Source organism: Rattus norvegicus, chromosome 19 (assembly GCF_036323735.1).
Source record: "Rattus norvegicus strain BN/NHsdMcwi chromosome 19, GRCr8, whole genome shotgun sequence".
Lineage (NCBI taxonomy): Eukaryota > Metazoa > Chordata > Mammalia > Rodentia > Muridae > Rattus > Rattus norvegicus.
This window is the reverse complement of record NC_086037.1, coordinates 45,523,078-45,542,078: the sequence shown is the minus strand read 5'-3', so window position 1 is coordinate 45,542,078 and position 19,001 is coordinate 45,523,078. Positions and strand designations below refer to the sequence as shown.

Below are 19,001 nucleotides of genomic sequence, written 5' to 3'. Positions count from 1 at the left end.
TTCCCTCAGGATTAACTGAAGAGATGCTACAACACCATGAAGATAATGTAGAGAAGTAGAGACCACTGCAGAAACAAAGTCTGCATGATCACCAAAAGGCTAACACACTCCCTTTGGTCTGCCTCATCTTCTGGTCCCTCTCACCCTGCCTGAGTAACCACTGAGCTACTCAGAAGCTGACCTCCTCTGTGGAGTACAGCACTTCCTAAGCAAGTCTCAGAGTCTCTAGGCCACTCTGCAGAACAGAGATGACACCTTTCATGAACAAACTCAGCTGGCAGTTAGAGGCCACCCACCTAGCATTTCCCACTAACCTGTAACCAAGCCCCCATTAGCGGTCCAGTTAACAAAGGCCAGCTATACTTACCACCACTGGTGCAGGAAGACGGGTCCACGGCTAGCACAGATAATCTGTGCCCTCGTTCAGTCAGCATTTTCCCAAAACATTCTATGAAGGTTGATTTTCCTGCACCAGGCGGTCCAGACAATCCTATAGCAGAAAGAGATCCGTGTGACCGCTTAGATGAAAAGGCATCCTGGCATTTGGGAGCCAAGGACTACCACAGAGTCATACCACACAATGAACCTCGCACAAGAGATTCATTAAGAGGGAAAACAGGATCTCTGATTGGGCAGGGAGCAAAGAACTGAACAGGAGGCAGGCTTTTTATAGGGTTTCCTTGGGGTGGCCTGGGATTGAGGGGTTATGTGGCCTGATCTTCGGCTTTGGTTCTTGTAAGGTACAGCCTAGACACTGCCGTGCTTCGAGGGGCTGGGAATGGCTGTTTGGAAGTCTGTGGAGTGGGGCCTAGCTGCCGTACCTTCAGTGACTTACAGGTCTCCCATAAATAAAATCAGCACCATGAGTAGTTTCATCTAGTCTATGAAAATCATAACTGACATATTTTAACATGCCTTAAAGTGTAAGTGAAAAATCTTACCTCTATCTAATTCCTGAGTAACAGTGAGACAGAGGAAAGGTTCCAAAGCTCTGTGCGTTCATGTGGCTTGCCCTTTCCCCGTGGTGCAGGTCTTTGGGAACATACGTTATTGCTTGTGTGGCAGACTGTGCAGTTTCTACATCTGTCCTCCTCTCATCATGGTAGGTAATTATTCCACCCACCCCACTTCTGCTTCTGCCTACTGGAAAAACAATCCTTTACTCCAGAAATTGCCAGTGACTGAGAAAGTAATTTTCTGTACAGATATTTTTCTTCTTACTCAAAACTTAAGAAAATATCTAATAAAAGAAAATCTGAAAAAAAAAAAAAACAAAAAACAAAACCCACTGTGTTCAGAATGGCAGAGAAGCATCTATTAGAGAGTCGTCCATCATGCCAGGTAAGGGCAAGCCCTGGCTATCAGGGCACCTCATCCTGTGAGACCCTTACACATCTTGGATCTGTGGTGTGTCCTGTGCGCCTCCCCTGCCCTGGTGCCTCAGCCTAGTGTCTCCTCAGGACAGCAGCTACTGCAACTGTATGGATCTCTGCAGGCTGTTTTAAGAGTCAGATGAGATTATGTTTAGTACAGTGTGTCACATACACTGCAGGGCACGAGAGCTGTTCCTGGTGAATAAAGGATATCAAAAGCAGGCTTTTAGCAATCTTCAAGGGTATATGTGGTGTATGGCAGGCCTAGGTCCTTACTACTCACGGCAGGATCCATCTCAGGCACCTTTACAGATGCTGAATGTACCTGTGTTACTCTTATTTATGATAATAAAATAACTGAAAATAAGAGTTAATCTGGCCTAAGATCAGGGTAGACTACCCAGAAAGCCCTGAGAAGGTATGTGTGAGCTGCTAAGCAAACACATACCCTGGGATTCTTGTCTCTTCAAGGCTTCTCTAACGCCAAGCATAAGTAGACAATCTGTCATGCTGGTTTTCTCTACAACACATAAAAACACTAGACCCAGTGTACTACTCTCAAGATCGGAATCCCTCCTTTTGGGTGGAGGAGGGCTGTGAAATGCATGGACAACTACAGAGATTGGTTGGAGACCGATTTGTGAAAACCATCTTTAAAGCATTCATATCCATGCCTAGGAGGTTTGAGTCTCTGTGTTATCAATACACTATGCTACAAAGTCCAGTATAATGTCAATGTTTATACATATCTACTCAGTAACCACAAAGTTCCCCCACTATTCCACCATCTCAAGCTGATTTCAGCAGGAGAGTTGGTTCAAAGCACCTGTTTCACTGTCACGGGACACTCTGTCTACCCAAACCTTAACTCCTGCTGCTCAAAAATATATCTAAATTACTCAACATTGTATGGTTTCAAAAATAGAGTAAGTTTACTGACAATCTCAGCACAAAGCCAAACCATCCACCAAGTCAAATGAACATTTAAGTACAGAGAGGAAATGGTGTCTCTCCTTTAAACTCACAGAATGGAGATGGCTGGGCTGAGAGCTACCCCTAGAAACTTAATAACAAGTACCTCTCCCATCCCCAGCCAATGAGCAGAGACAACTTATTAGTGGTGTTGCTCTAATAGCAGTGGGTAGAGTAGATGGCAGTCCTTTGTGAATCCTAGCTTGGTGCCTGGCTTGGTGGCCAACGCTGTTTGATGCCTAGGACTTCTAAAAACCAAATCCAATCAAAGCCAGGCAGCACAGCTTGGGAGGAGGAAGACCTGCTACCTACAGAGCTGATCCCATTTCTCACCTGAGGCAGCACCCGGGAAGGAGGGCCCTGCACCTTACCCAGGCAGCACAGTGGAGCTGGCCCTGGTGGGGGTGTGTGGGTGGGGGTAAGGTGGCCCCAAGGGAGTGAGTGTTGGGAAAGCTGACCCTACCAATCATCTGCCATAGGGTGGCACTGGTGTAGACGTGATGCCCCCACCCTCCCTGCCACTTCAAGTCATCAGGAAAGCTGTCCACAGGGTCAAGAGCTCAAGAGAGCAGGCCCTGCACTTTGCCTGTGCAATTGTGCAACGGCATGGATCTGCTCCTGATGGCAAAAATACAGGCAAGCCAATCCACCACAGGTTACAGCACTGGGGAGAGTAGGCCTGTCACCTTGACTGGGTAGTACAGTGAAGCAGGCTGTGGAGGCGTGGGTATGGGTGAACTGGCCCTGAGTGCATGAGAGCAAGAGTTGACTCTGCCTCCAGTCAAAGGTGGCCTTGGGTGGCCAGCTGGAGACGTACTGGAGACCTTGCCCTGGTGGTGCAGATAGAGGAGAGCCAGTGGGCTGACAAAATTAGCTACCACCCAGGCCCAGGTTCAGGGCTGTGATCGGCCTACCCCATATCATTGTGAATGGTTGGGGCACATGAAAGGGCCAGGCCTGCTGATCCAAGGCTGCAGGAACTCCATGGCACGGGGCAACAACAGGATAACCAGCAGGAGTCCTGAGGAGGATCCAGTATTGATGGTGTCACAGAAGCTAGAAATCTTGAACCAGACCAGTGACTCATTGCAAGTGAAGATGTGTGGACAGAGGGATACACTGTGGGACACGTGTGTGTGTGTGTGTGTGTGTGTGTGTGTGTGTGTGTGTGTGTGTGTGTTTTATTTTGGGGGAAATGAGGAGACAGGTGATGAGAGGGACTGGGGTGTATGATGTGAAACTCACAAAGAATAAATAAAAATATAAAAAATATCTCAGTGAAGTAAGAGGCTAGAATCATAGGAAATGCTTGGAATCCTCGAATTCAAGAGGCTGAGGCAGGAGGATGGACAGTAAAGTTGGCCTGTGTGAGATAGCAAGACTAAAGAAAACATAGAGAAGGAAGACCTGAGTACCAAAAGGCCAACGAAGCAGCCAAGACACAGACTTCCAACGTGACGAAGGTAACTAGGCATGGTTAGGGTGCAAACCAGAAGACGGTCAAAAGAGAGTGCCCTGATCAACAGTCATCCAGTATAGTTGGGTTCTGGAATCCACAGCAAGATTCTTACTCTTCCTGAGTACACAGGCTTGCTTCAAATGGTCATGTTAATTTTTATGATATAAAAAACAGCATTTATATTTCATCCAAATATCAAGGAAAGAAATCTCAATTTTATCTCATACCTCTTGGATGTATTTTAAAAGAAGAATTTAGAAAACCATTTCCTGCACAGCAGAAAGAGAAAACCGACCTACTCGAAATGTGAAGGGCTTTCCGTGGTTCTGCAGCTCCCGTTCTCGCTGGTGGGCTAAGACTCTCTGGAGAAGCACCTGAGCCAGCTCCTTCTTCCTGGTGTGAGTCGATTCCACGAGAGTTATGGCCTCTGCTAGGCAAGCTCTCTGCCCTTGAACTAAACCCATATAAAGTCTATCCACAAATCTTTGTTCTTTATCAGAAAGTCCTTCTGTGTGGTCCTTCAAGGTTGCCCGGATACATAATGTTCTCCTGAAGCCGTCAGACAGTAGCACCCTCTTACTACAATGGTGTCCAAAAGAGTTCGGCAGAGCATCTCGGGGGTGCAGTGTAGGAAGACTTGAATGAAGGAGCTGTGGGGAAGGTACTCTCGAGAGGCGGGTTAGTAAACGCCGGTAAGGAGAAAGCAGCAGCGTGGGAATAGTCATTTTGTCTGTAACTGGATCCTTTCTGACTTAGTGTGATTTATGAATGGCCTAGAAGGAAGGAAATATTTTTGAGATCAACAGACAATTAAAACACTGAAGTAGTAAAACTGAGAGACCACAGCATCACTGCACACTTTTTCCTGCATTCTAAGACATGAATAATCAGGGTTCGTGATAATATACATGATGACTAATTTCGGTTGTCAGCGTGACTCCATCTGGAAACAACTAGAACCTGAGCTGCTGAGCACTACTGGGAGAGATTTCCTAATCAGTTTCTCTGAAGAGGAAGACCCACCCTAAACCTGGGCCACACTTTCTGGTGGCAGCCCACACAGACACGGAAAAAGAAAACTTTGTGTTTTGCCTGCTTGCCCTCATTCCCACTGACAAGTTCATCTACCCTGCTACTGTGCTAGAATGGTCAATATTAGAGCCAACTTCTTCAGGGTTTGAATGTAGACTGAAGACCAGCAGCTCTCCAGGAATCCTCCAGGACTCCAACTGGAAGACTGAGAAAACCAGAAACCAGCATTCCTCCATGGTCTCAGCTTCACTTCAGGCTACTGGCTTTAGGTCCTGCCCTGACTGCCCTTGATGGACTTTCTGACTCGTAATCGTAATAAAGCTTTCCCTCCTGAGCTCCATGTGGTGCTTTATCTCAGCAACAGAAGCCTAACTCAAGACACTAAACTGTAGAGAGGACTCCCTTAGCCACAGCGAGCACTAAGAACGCGAAACTACTTCATTGTAAGACAGAATTTACATCAAAACTGCCCTGTAAACAAAACCAACACAAGGTCTTTTTAAAAAGTGTTGCTACATATGCCTAACAACCAGAATTCCATTCCTAGGACCCACACCAGAAAGAACTGACTTCCAATAGTTATCCACCTGTGGGATGCTCATGAGTGTGTGAGTGAGTGTGTGTGTCCACACACGCATAAGAATAAATAGCAAATGTAAAAAATAATATACAAAACCTCATTAGAGTAGATATTTCCTGCCATGTTTTTTCTTGCATTCATCTTAAGGATTTCTTCAGGTCAACATACCCGACTCTGAGGCATGCACAAAAGACTCTTTCAGAAGCTTCCCTCTGCCCCTGGTCTCTTATTCATTCTCTGCATAAGAAGTGTGATTAGCAGTGCAGCACTTGAGGGGCAGGTTTAGGTACATGCATGCACTCAGAGAGGCGCCCTGAATACTCTGACATAAGCACACAATCAACAACAATAAGCCTTAATGTGAAGTAAATCGCGTAGGCCGGGGAGTGACCAGACCAGTGTATCAGAGATGTTCAGAAGCACCCGTGTTTATTCAGATGCCTCTTCCCAGCCCCACAGCAGCCTCTGTAGGTAAGTACACTCAGGTCTGAACTACCACAGAACTGGTAGAGAGCCCTTTCAGATTTACTCACACAAATTCCCACTGTATTAAATATGTTAAGTCAGAATGGGACAAAAGTTACCAGCCATAGGCCCTCGCTTTTGGTGTCATGACTCTGGGCAAGTTACTTAAGCATTCTGTGCTGCAATGTTCTCTGGAGGAGTAAAAAGAACAGATAAAGCAGGGTGCTTGTGAGGATTAGATAACTTGATTCCTGCAGGAAGCCCGTGGTAGACAGCATTAGATTTATCAGCTTGTCAGACACTGATGCTCGATCACACACACAATTTTTAGGGGTGAGCTGGCATTTACAGGTATACAGAGCCTGCCCAGCTAAATATTGGTTTCCCTATACTTTGTGGCACACTAAGTTACTTTATTGCTCCAAGACACTTTCTCTAAATGATTTTCGTTAGTAATAACATTCTATTAGGAGTAAAGAAATGGGTTAGCTTTTCACTTGTAGGCTTAGACCTGCTCTGATCTTCCAATCTTTTTTCTGTTTTGAAGAAGGTTGTGACGCCTGTCCTTGGTTGTCTATTTGACTACAGCTGCTGCAGCCCCATTCCTGCACTGGTGTTAGAGCCTACCTCTACTGAGTCCAGTGTGGACTCAAGACCAGCTAAGACATCCAGCCTCATGGACTGCTGGATTACCTGAACTACAGCCTGTAGGCCATTCTAACAAACCATATATATGATTTAGGCACATATAGGCATAGATATACCTACATATATACATATATAAAGACAGAGTCATTCTATTCATTTCATAAGTTCTATTACTCTAAAGAAATCTAATACAAAGATATTATAACTTCTGTTTATATAACATTAACCTTTTCTAAAAGGACAATTATTTTTTAGATAATTACATCATTTCCCTCTTCCCTTTCCTCATTTCAAACTGTTGCATATATTCCTCCTTGCTCTCTTTTAAGTCCATGGCATCTTTCCATTAATTGTTACATGCATATATGTATATACATATATATTCCTAAATATAACCTGCTCAGTCTATTATGTTATTTGTGTGTATGTTTTGAGGGTAGACCATTTGGTTTTGGATAACTGATTGGTGTCCTCTTCCCTGGGGAAGGCTATTTCTCCCTCTCTCAGCCTTCCTTAATTGTGCAATTCTTTCCATAGGGTTGAGGCCGTGTGGACTTGGCTGTCCACTTCAGGGTGTCTCTTACTGTCCTTGCTCAGCTCATGTTTAGGCAGTCTTGTTGGTGAGACTATGTGTGTAACTTCTGAGTCTTCTAGGAGACAGTCTCACAGAAAATACTGTGATAAAAGGACAATTTTTAAAAGTGTGTAAAAAAATATTAAACATTCATTACTACCCTGCACATACTTCAAACAACAAGAAGGTAGGAGCCAGAACAATGACTCTGTGCTTAAGGGCACATAAGCTCGTACAGAGGACCCAAGTTTCATTCCTAGCACCCATGCCAGGCACTCACTACTACTCGACTTCCAGCTACCGGGATTCTGATGCCCTCTTCTGGTCTCTATGGGCACCTGCAGTCACTTACACATACACACACAATATGGAATTAAAAAATAAAAAATATTTTAGGAGTTAGAGAGGTGGCTCGGCAGTTAAGAGCACTGGCTGCTCTTCCAGATGACCTGGATTGCACCCACATGGCAGACCACAAGTGTCTGAACCCCTGTTCCAGGTTCAGGCACCCTCTTCTAACCTCTGAGAGCCCTGCATACAAGTACACAGGCATTCATGCCAGCAAAACACCCATGCTAATAAAATATTTTTGTTTGTATATTTTTGGGGCAGGAGTTCTCTGTGCAGCCCTAGCTACCCTGAAACTCACACTGTAGACAAGGTTGGTCTCACTCAGAGACCCATCTGCCTCTGCCTTTCAAAAGTGCTGGGATTAAATGTGGGCACCAGCACACCAGACTCATATATTTTTTAAATAAATCTTTTGAATAAATAAGGGGAATCTGTCTTCTAAGGCTTCTTTCAGTATACCTGTAAGTACAATCTAATCAACACTACTACCAGTACAACCAGATGAAGAATTCACTGGTAAGAACCATGCATTTAAAAAAAAAATTGGATATTTTCTTTACATTTCAAATGTTATTCCCTTTCCCAATTTCTCCTCTGGAGTCCTCCTATCCCTTCCCCCCAGCCCCCTACCTCTATGAGAGTGTGCCCCCACCCATTCCCTCCCATCTCCCCACCCTGGCTTTCCCCTACATGGGGGAATTGAGCCTTCATAGGCCCAAGGGCCTCTCCTCTCACTGATGCCCGACAAGGCCATCCTCTGCTACATATGTGGATGGAGCCATGAATCCCTCCATGTGTACTCTTTGGTTGGTGGTTTAGTCTCTGGGGGCTCTGGGGGGTCTGGTTGGTTGATATGGGGTTGAAAACCCCTTCAGCTCCTTCAGTCCTTTCTCTAACTTCTCCATTAGGGACCCCGTTCTCAGTTCAATGGTTGGCTGTGAGTATCTGCCTCTGTATTTGTCAGTCTCTGGAAGATTCTCTCAGGAGATGGCTATATCAGGCTCCTGTCGGCATATACTTTTTAGCATCCACAATATTGTCTGGGTTTGGTGACAGTATATGGGATGGATCCTTGGGTAGGGCTGTCTGTGGATGACCTTTCCTTGAGTCTAAGAATCTGTTTTTATTAAGCCACTCTTTCCTGAGAACATGTTGTCCCCAGGTCATTGGAATAACATGGATGGTGACAGAAATAGTGCCAGGTGTTCCCGCTGCTCCAGCCTAACCCTGACCTGGTCCTTTTGGCTCCTGTGTGGAATCACTTGGTCCCCAACTGCTGACGATTTTAAGAAGTTGTAGAACCTTTAAGACAACAGTGGCTTGCTATGGGAGAAGCTTTGACGGTTGGTTCTCTTTGCTTCTGGCCCCAAGCTCTGACCTTTGGCATGTCTGAGTGACATGAGGAGCCCACCATCTGTTCCAGTCACTGTGTCTTCCTCACCATAACGTGCTGAAACCACCTGGGACAATGAGGCAAAATAAGGCTTTCCTCCCATACACCAATTGTTTCAGGCATTCGGTTAGTGACGAGAACAGTGACAGACACACAGCCATCAGTTTTGATCTTCTACTTAGTTCCTCAAGCAGTTCTAACAAATTATTGTAATGTTGGAAGTAATTGCTAAATTCCAACAAAAAGACTGCTCTTCCAAGTAGGGTCACATTTCCAGGTTTAGGGTTTGGGATGTAGACATATCCTGTGGAGATTCCTATTCAATCCACTGCACCTTCCTAAGAAAAAACGCTTCGTTTTCTTCAGTGGTGTAGCCTTAGTACGTCAAGAGCTCACAGAATAAGACGCTCTGTGTCCAAACAAAACAGCAAACAGCCCAAAGCACAAAGTGCTAAGGGAAAAGTCAACATCACAGGAGCAACTCTCACTGAGGAATTCAAGTCCCTGGGGTGACAATGCCAGGACTAAGTCTGAAAGAATAAAAAACCGCTAAAGGATGGGGCAGGTTTTCCAGGCTGAGGCCTTAAATGTGTAAATTCAGTGTAGGTACTTGGTCTAGTTCTTGCCATATTAGATTGGGAAAGCCAGTGAAGGCAGGAGACTTGAATATACAGAACTAGTGACAAGATATGAGGTTTAAACCAGGACAAAAACCAAGGCCCAAAATACCCTTTTGTCTGCTGTCATGGGCAAATGACAGAGACTCTTACAGAGGTGGTACAATCTGAGCAGCAGCAGCAGGAGCAGGAGCAGCAGCAGGAACAGCAGTTAATAGCAGTCTTAGCAGCAGCAGTATACAGCAGTCTTAGCAGCAGCAGTATACAGCAGTCTTAGCAGCAGCAGTATACAGCAGTCTTAGCAGCAGCAGTATACAGCAGTCTTAGCAGCAGCAGTATACAGCAGTCTATACACGCAGAAGCGCCGTGAGAACTGAGGAGTGGTGAGAGACTCTAGCAGCAGAGCCCAGAGTAAGAAACCTGAGTCAGGGTCCCTAGCAAGGAAACAAAGTGGAGAACACAGACTTGGGTATGGCATTAAGGGATGGAAAACAGAACCAGATTAAAGAGCTTCCTGCCCATCAGACTCCACAAAGCTGACACATCTGGTATGCTGTTGTTACTTAAAAATAATCAACCACAGAGAAAAGATATAGCTGATCTGAACTTACTTCTCCACTTTTCTAGCACTTTAGAGTTTATAAACCATCTTCAAACACTTTCTATTATTCTCCAGTTCCATGAAGACAGTAGAATGACAGTTGTTGGTCTCATTTAACCAAAGGAGAAATCAATTCATTTAGTGTCTGTAGTCACAGAGGCAGAACTAAAATCCAAGACTTTTGGCTCTGACACTACTTCTTAACAAAGTATGTTACTTCAAAAGAGCTGTCGTGTGGCTAAAAGAGAAATAGAGATTTGTAACTGCCTATCTTCCAGAGTGTGTGAGAATATTAAGGTGAAATGGAGAGGCCAGTGAGCAGAGGAAAACACCTTCACACCACAGAACGATCTCATTATCAAGTGTAGTCCTACCATCCAAGATACTGTCACATGCTGTCTAAAAGCAAATTACAACTATTTAAAATATGTCATTTTGTATTAAAAGATCTTACCATGGTTACCAAACAAACCCAAAGTAACATTGAGGGGAGAGGAGAACCCAAACCAAGTAGATTATGAAGCATTCATCCAATAAATGTTTGAGCATTTGCTATGTGCCATGCACCGGTCCAGCTCGGAGAATATGACAGTAACAACAAAGTGTTGCTGCCATTGTAAAGTTTCTGGTCTTAGGAGAAAACCAACATACTGTCAGTCAGTCAGTCAGTCAGTCAGTCAGTCAGTCAGTCACTGTGGCTGGATCTGGATGAGCCACAAGGAAAGTACAGTTAAAGACAGGATGAACACGGACTTTACAGACAGATGAGTATACTAAATGCATGAGATGAGAAGCCAGGACAAAGAACTTACCATGCTTATCTATCTATCTATCTATCTATCTATCTATCTATCTATCTATCTATCTATCTATCCATCCTATGTATATGAGTGCTTTGTTTTCATGCACACCAGAAGAGGGAATCAGATTCCATGACAGATGGTTGTGAGCCACCACACGGGTATGTGAAATTGAATGCAGGGCCTCTGGAAGAGCAGCCAGTGTTCTTAACTGCTGAGCCACCTCTCCATCCAGCCCATTACTGTTTGTTTTTTGGTTTTGTTTTGTTTTTTTTTTTGTTTTGTTTTGTTTTTTAGGATTTCTGGCTACTTCATGTAAAATTCCAAAGTAGATATCAGGGAGTGAGATGTAGAACGAGGTAAGAAAACAGTGAGGGAACCATTGTAACTGTCAAGGAGATGATGGGTGGACCAAGTACAGTGATGCTCAGACAAACTCCGTTTGAATTCTGAAGGAGCTGTTTTCATACAAGATGGGGATACAAGATATTAAGGCTCAGGTAAAGGTCTACCTTGAGCTACAGAAAGCTGAAGACTGGGAGGTGAGGTTTGAGGTATGACCAGAAGATAGACAGACAGACAGGTAGACAGATAGATAGGTAGATACAATAGATAAAAATAACTTCAATTTTTATTTTTTTTTTACTTTGTATGTTGGGGGACATGTTTGTGTGCATGGGTATGGCCAGGCATATATATGTCATGTGTGTGGAGGCTGGGGGTTGTCAGATATTGTCCTTGATTGCTCTCCACCTTTAGACTGAGGTAAGTTCTCTAATTTGAACTTTGTTCACCAATTTGGTTAGTCAGGTCAGCAAACTCACTTTGGCGATCCCTCTATCAGCCTTAGAGTGCTGAGAATGCATGTTTGTCACCATGCCTGACAGGTGTTTATGTGGGAACTGAGGATCTGAACTCTAGTCCTCACACTTGGATGACAAATGCTTTATCTACTAAGCCACATTCCACCCCAGATGCAATTTTGAAGGCTCATGGATACCCACCTGGGCGGGCGGTTGCACTTCCGTCTCAGGCTGTGCTGAAAGCAGAGCTGAGGCAGAATTTGGACATCACCAATGTTAGATGTTGTTTAAACCCATGAGATACAAGTGTGTTTTAAAGCTCATAGGAGATACAAGAGGGTGAGAGCATTTTTCACAATAAAACTTCATGTACATTAGGATTACCATGGCGCTCCTAAGCTGGTTTTAGCAGACCATATTGTTAAAAAGCAGCCCAGTGTTTTAGTGTATAATAATGGTATCTCTGACGGTGTTCATATGTCTGACTTCCCCAACTCTCACAACATATTCTATTCCTTTACAAAGGAGAACTGAACTGTGCTAATAGAACTGGTGGTGCTAGTGAATAGAAAGATTCATCTACTGAATCTGAGCTGACTCCAGAGTATCAGCAGGCCCTTTAAAATGAGGAGCAAGGCAGAAAAAGAACACCTAGACACCAGGAGGCTCAGTCCACTGTTGTTGGCTCTGAGGCTGGAGTAAATGGACTAAGTAAATCTGTGAAGGCTGACTGACTGGAGAGGCTGAGAAAACCAGAAACAGGATTCACTGAAAAGAGGGCAGAATAATGACCACCGACACCTTGATTTTAGCCATGTCAATGTGTGTCAGGCATGACCATCCAAACTCTAAGACAACAAATGAGCTGGGCCAGCCAGATAGGTCAGCAGATAAGGCGTTCAGCAGGCAAGCCTCGTCACCTGCCTTTGGTTCCCAGAACCTAAGGAACAGTGGATGGAGAGAGCCATCTCCACTAATTTGCTCTCTGACCTCCACATACCTAATTTGGCATGTGTGCCCTCCCCCACAAATCAGTTAATTATTAATAATATAAATGTGTTGTCTTATGGAACTAAGTGTATGATAATTTGCTATACACTAACACCACCAATGGTAAACTAATACAGTTGCTATAGCAACCACTAAATCTTTTTTCCACTAAATCTTTTTTAAAGATTAGAATTTAGATATTTTTTAAAATGAGAAATGTCTAATAACCACTCATGATTTAATTATCTTTGCCAGAACCTATGACCCTTCATTCCTCATTTAGATCTCTTCCTAACCCAGGAATCAACTTGATGAGTCTTTTACTATTTATTGTAACCTTCAGTGTTACATTCAATATGTGTGCATGTCAACTTCCAAATTAGACATAATATTAGCATATCTTCCAAAAAAGAAATTAGTAAAAAGAGTTACATGCAATGTGAAAAAGGTGGCCAATGTTTTAGCTATGATTTTTATCAAAATCAGACAGATTGGACGTGCAACCACGCCCTGAAATGTGTGTTACTCAATGGGCCAATACCAGAATTTTTTGACTGGCAAACAGCACCCCTCTGAGACACATTCCCTCAGACCCTCGCAGGCAGTTACCATGCTCCTCAGCCATGCTCCTCAGCGCTCCCACAACTTTCTGTTCACACCTGTGACATAGTATTTGTGGCTTTGTCTTGGAATCTATTAACCAGCTCACATCACTCCTGTATGCAGTCTTTACCTCCTCAGGCTCTAGAGCAGGGCCTGGCTCATGGCCAACTTTCAGAACTGTTCGTTAGACTCATTAATAGAACTCAGCCTATGGGAAAGAGCTTGACTGACAATAAAACCTGTGCGAGCAGAGAACTTTACAAAACACACTCTGCTCTTTCAAGTGCCTGCTGTCCATCGAGACATCTCCGACATCTAACCAACTTCCAGAGAAGAAATATATAAAAAGGGAAGGAACCAAACTCACAACAAGAACTCTTCCAGATGAAAGTATGTCTATTCACAAAACGAGCAAATCTCTAAACAAAATGGTTTAAAAACTGCCTAATAAAAATAGTATAGCTTCCCTTAACATAAAGAGAGACGTTCCCTAAGAGAATTTTAAGATAGTATTTTTCTTCACTGAGAACGTCATGCATACCATGGCCTACAACAGTAATAGCAGTCTCTCTCAGGAAAACCTGTGCTAATATCTGACCAAGTTAAGTTTGTTCTGCAGGCAGTTCTTTCACACCCATATAGGTCCTAAAAATCCTTTAAGTGAGACACAAGAACTAAGAGAATAAAGGTATCATTTTTACCTTCCCCCAATAAACTAACAGGATTATCCAGATTCTACTGACACCTTCCAGACTGTCTGAGGGCTGACCCCCTCACCCTGCCCTCACGCACCCCATCTCTTGGGACTACATGAACGGCAGCCATCAACAGCTCTGCTTCACTTCATGTGCAGTGTATACGAGGTTCTTCACTTCATGTGTAGTATGTATGAGGTTCTGGGTACTTTCCTAACTAATCCATGCAATAACCCTACAACAAAGGAACCCTGTTGTACAGTGAGGAAGCTCAGCACTATGGATTGCCCTGGCCTCACTAGTGGTGGGATTTTTTAAACACAGAAGTGTGTGCTGAGATCTCATAGAGAGTTAAACAGCTGTCACTGTTTATTTTTTATTTATTTATTTTTTTACTTTTGTCAAATTTAGAAAGTCAGCAGGATTTCCCAATGAGTTAGGTACAGAAGAGACTAAATTTTAAACATTTTAAAATGTTCACTTCGCAGGAAAGTCACACCCAATAAATCCACATAACCCCATTATTTAATCAAACAGATTTTAAAGAGGACACTATATTGCTTAAAAGCGAACATAACTTGGCCTAATGAACGACTTCCTTTATCTTTATATACATGTCACAGGCAGGACAGAAAAATAAGGTTGTAATTTTATTAACACTCTAGCAGACTCTATCCATTACACTGACTAAATGGTCTAAGTCGGAAGAAGGGCCTCTCGCCTGCTCGTGTGACTAAGCACCTTTGCCTGAAGGACAGACACCAAAGAATGTAGCCATTAATCATACCAAACTGTTCAGTTAATTGTCATGATTTTTGACAGCAAGGCTTCATCTTATAATCTGTAAACTAAGCACTATTAAAACATAGAATTCTGTAGCATTTACAACATTCAGTCGCTTACTACAAAGTACACCTAACAAACCAGGATGCCAGGGTTTTAATATACAACGAAAAGTCCTAAGTAGACATAAATACTGCAATAGGCTAAGTCATCACTTCTTTTTTTTTTTTTTTTTTTTTGGTTCTTTTTTTCAGAGCTGGGGACCGAACCCAGGGCCTTGTGCTTCCTAGGTAAGCACTCTACCACTGAGCTAAATCCCCAGCCCCAAGTCATCACTTCTTGCTATGGCTTGGAACTTAAAAGTACTAAAGGTCCAAGGCTTGGTGCTAAGCCCTTGGTACTATTAGGGGCGGCAGAGACTTAAGGAAATGTGTCCTCACAAAAGCTGTGCCATGGGGGTACCCTAAAAGGATATTGGAATCCTAGCCCTTCTTAGCTCCACTCCTGGCTCCCTGAGGCAGGTAGCTCCTCTGCCACCCACCCCACCATAACACTGTGCCACCATAACCACTGTGCCACCATAACCACTGCGCCACCATAACACTGTGCCATCATAACCACTGTGTCACCATAACACTGCGCCACCATAACCACTGTGCCACCATAGGGCCCACAGGGACAGTTGGTCATGAATCAAAGTCTCCAAACTGAACCAAAATAAACATTTGCTTTGTTTCAGGAAAAAACTTAATCATACTTCCCCTTAGAGAATTTACACAAATAATAAAATTTTAAGTTCACATCTATTTCCTCAAAGTTGACTTGTTTATTCTTTCTTCTCAACCCTTCACTTCTCTCTCACGTAGTGGGTTTCAAGCTCTGTATGCCATAAGACATATATTTACAATACACATGCACACACTCATGTAACACGAATGATATTGATATTGTGTAGCCCTTTTACAGATAACACTCTCCAGCACTGTCTCCTCTGGTTTCCTAGTGCAGCCACAGTCTACCACAGCCACCTCTCTCACATGCTCTATTCATCCTCCATACTGTCAGACATCTCATGCTCATACACTCTCCTTCAAACATTCAAAGCTCACCTTGTCTTACCTAAAAAGATGCAAATGTCTTATTCTATGAATGTCCATTAATTCAATAAATACTCGTGCAGAAGCTACTATATGCAGGGCGCTGAAGTTTACAATCCAGGCAAGCAGTCATAATATCGTGTATAAATATCTCACACTCCTCTGTGAATTCTCGCTATCCCCTTTTCAACCTTTCCTTTGCTGCTGTCGGCATTCTGGTGTGTATGCAGATCCAGAGATGACTACACAATTTTCTAGAGTGGTTGTCACCATATTCTATGTGGGATGTACTCTTTCTCACCATCTCCCAGAATCCTCTTCAGCTTTCAAGAATCAGCCCAAGTGTGTCCTCTACAGAGTCAATGGTTGCTTTCTTCATAGTTTGGTTACTCCTGCCTCTCTGACAGCCCTCATAAAGATGTAGAGGGCTAACTTTTAACATGGCAGTCTTCTGTAGACCATGGCTGCTCTGTATCCATAGCTCACCGTTTACAGAATCAAAGAATATAGCAATAATTTTACATTAGTCCATAACTCCATTACACTGACAGCTAACTGATATTTTGAAAACAGAATACTTTTAAATATATATTTTTCTTTTAAAAATCTGATACATACCCATTTTTCTGCATTAGGAGTTTGCTCAACAGCAGGGTCTGACTTGGGATATTCGTCTTGGAACTAATCAAGTGAATATTCTTAATTTCAGTAATTACCATGACAAGAAGAGGCATTTCGAACTCAATACAGTAGACCAGTGTCTATGATGTAGCACAATTCCCCGTGTGTAACTGACTTTGATTTGGGAGCTAAGCTGTCAGAAGCCACTAATGTGCTTATCATCATCACCCCTGCTGGAAGCTTCTCCTCACCCTTTCAAATGGTTTTAAATGGTTTTGCAGAGTAGTTAAGCCAGTCACTGATAAGTGAGAGAAACACAGAACACATTCACTGCCTGGGGAGGGCTTCTCTGAGGTTACCTTTCACTATTTTCAGAAGAGTCACATGTCCAAATTTCTACTGTGAGGTCAATTTGTGCTGGGAGCCTCTCACCGTTAAATGTTATTCATTGCTGTTCTGGTCAAAATGTGCAGTGCTAGTGAGACTTGCACAAGGAACTGAGCTATCTTACATCTCAGGTTCTTCCTGTGCAAGTGTAAACAGGCCCACAGGCAAGGGAGACAGTAAGTGTGAATGGCTGTGCACACAGGCAGGACCTGGCGCCAAGCATTGAGGAACACTGCTCTTTTCTCCACCCCTTCTCCAGAGCCCTTGGACTGCTCAGCAAGATCCACCTTGGAACTTTTTTGTTCAAATTCTTTCACATCCTATTACAGCAATTCCCCAAACCAGACCAGGAGTACCTGACGAGAGGGAAAATCTCAGGCCTACTCCAAGGGTTCTGAATCAGAGACTGTGGGAGTGGAGCACAACTGCTTGTGTCCTAAGTCTTCTGTGTGACCCTGATGCCCTAGGAAAAAAGTCCGATAGTCTGTGTCTGCTGCACAACCTTCTCACACTCTCCTCTCAGACTCCTAGGAGTCTCTTTTCCAAACCTGCTGCTTTCCCAACTTCCAGATTTGACCCACAGGCCACATCTTCCCTCTTCTACAACATTTTTCTTCTGCTTAAATTCCTCTCTTAAACCCTCTCCTGATGATCCTGGCTTTGGAGAATCTTTTCTTCATCATATTATTCTGAATACCAACTTAGGTGATAAATCTGCTCAGACTACTAACAAATTGTACCTGGCACACAGAGGGTGCATGTTAACTCAACTGAACACCTATCACATTAAAACCAATGGGAGGATCACATAAAAATACAGATACTTGTTCCATATTGCAGAAAAATCAGATCTCTGTAAAAGACCAGTGGCAATAAAGATTTTAGAGCAATGTTCAACACCTTTCTTACATACGGGAAGAAGTTTGCTTTTCCCACATGACACCAATCTGCTGGAGCGGATTTCAGCCATTCACTTGTTCTATCCATTCCAAATATATTCTTATGACACCCTCAAATTTTGTAGGCACCATTTATGTTCCTCATGATTACGTAACTTTCCATGTTTATAGTCTCTCCTAATAGGAAACAAAGCCTTAAAAGAACCAGCCTAGTAAAAATACTATTTCTCTGAATATATTTACTTTGTCAAAGAACACTCTAGACATTGTAGATGACCTCCAAACGTTTTGTTTCTCCTGGAAATTGGTTTTCTACCCAGTTTAGCCACTTTTTATAGTCTCTTTGTTCTCCAAAATATATACATAGGAGCTCTTATGGCGGCAGTAAGAAACCCTTTTCTTAGGCTATCTTTCATTTTTTTCAAATGAGAAACATATCTGAAGTTGGCATGTCTTCTGTGGAACGCTACAGGCCCTATCGAGACGGTGTTTGGAACCCAGACAACCCTTTGTGACTCCTAGTCTGAACCCTATTTTGTATCCTGCTTTGAATCCTCTGCAAATGGGTATTCCTTCCACTCTGAGGTGTCTGCTGCTCCCTTCCATAGGCGGAGCTCCTTAACATGGAACAACCTTTGGCCCCGTCTCCTTCCCTGCTGCCCGAGAGGAGCTCACAACTCAGCCCACAGATCCTGACAGCAGTGTCTGCGACGCCTTTCTTATGTAAGGAAAAAGCACGCAGTCCCTTCCAGTTCTTCCTGCAGGCCCGACCACATCCACCCCGCCCCTAATTCAGCCACATCCTCCTCGGCTGCCCCCCGCGAGCCTCCAGGGGGCGCCCCCTACAGCGGGGCTGACCCGGGGCGGAGGACGGACCGGCCCCGACTCCTGGCCTCCGCGCGCACCGGGCCCCACACTCACCCTCGCGAGGCCGCGCAGTAAAGCACCGCCCCTTCCGCCCGCTCCTCCCGCCCTGCCCGCCCCTTCCGCCTCCGGCAGCACGCAGGCGTAACGTGACGCCCCCGCGCAGGCGCAGGCGCTGAAGGAAGGCCTGTCTCGCGGCGGGCGCATGCGCGGGTAGCGGGGGTCTGTTTGGGCGGGAAGTGGGTGGTGGAGGCCGCTGTGGGCTCGGCTTTTGCTCTCTGGAATGCGTCCTGGCTTAGGCTGTCTCGGCCCTGCCCGACCCAGCGACCGCGGTGCCATGCCCTCTCTTTCCGCGCGTGGAAGCTTGAGATGGGTCACTGATGACGACCTAGAC

At 44.2% G+C, this 19,001-nt stretch overlaps 1 protein-coding gene across 8 annotated transcripts in view; it reads right to left on the bottom strand.

Moving 5' to 3' along the window:
• Mmaa (metabolism of cobalamin associated A) overlaps window positions 1-18,727 on the bottom strand; it is a 30,251-nt gene extending 11,524 nt beyond the window's left edge. For 2 of the 8 annotated variants that reach the window (XM_063277878.1, XM_063277879.1), the window contains exons 1-3: window positions 16,455-18,664; window positions 4,100-4,577; window positions 368-490 (exon numbers count right to left, since the gene is read on the bottom strand). In XM_063277878.1, coding sequence (XP_063133948.1) covers window positions 368-490; window positions 4,100-4,529 — 553 coding nt within the window. In that variant the 5' untranslated portion in view covers window positions 4,530-4,577; window positions 16,455-18,664. Of the gene's footprint in view, window positions 1-367; window positions 491-4,099; window positions 4,578-8,686; window positions 10,932-16,454 lie in introns of those variants that run through there. The other 6 variants (XM_039097580.2, NM_001389261.1, XM_017601211.3 and 3 more) reach the window with 6 other exon arrangements.
• Between the last annotated feature and the right edge of the window lie 274 nt (window positions 18,728-19,001).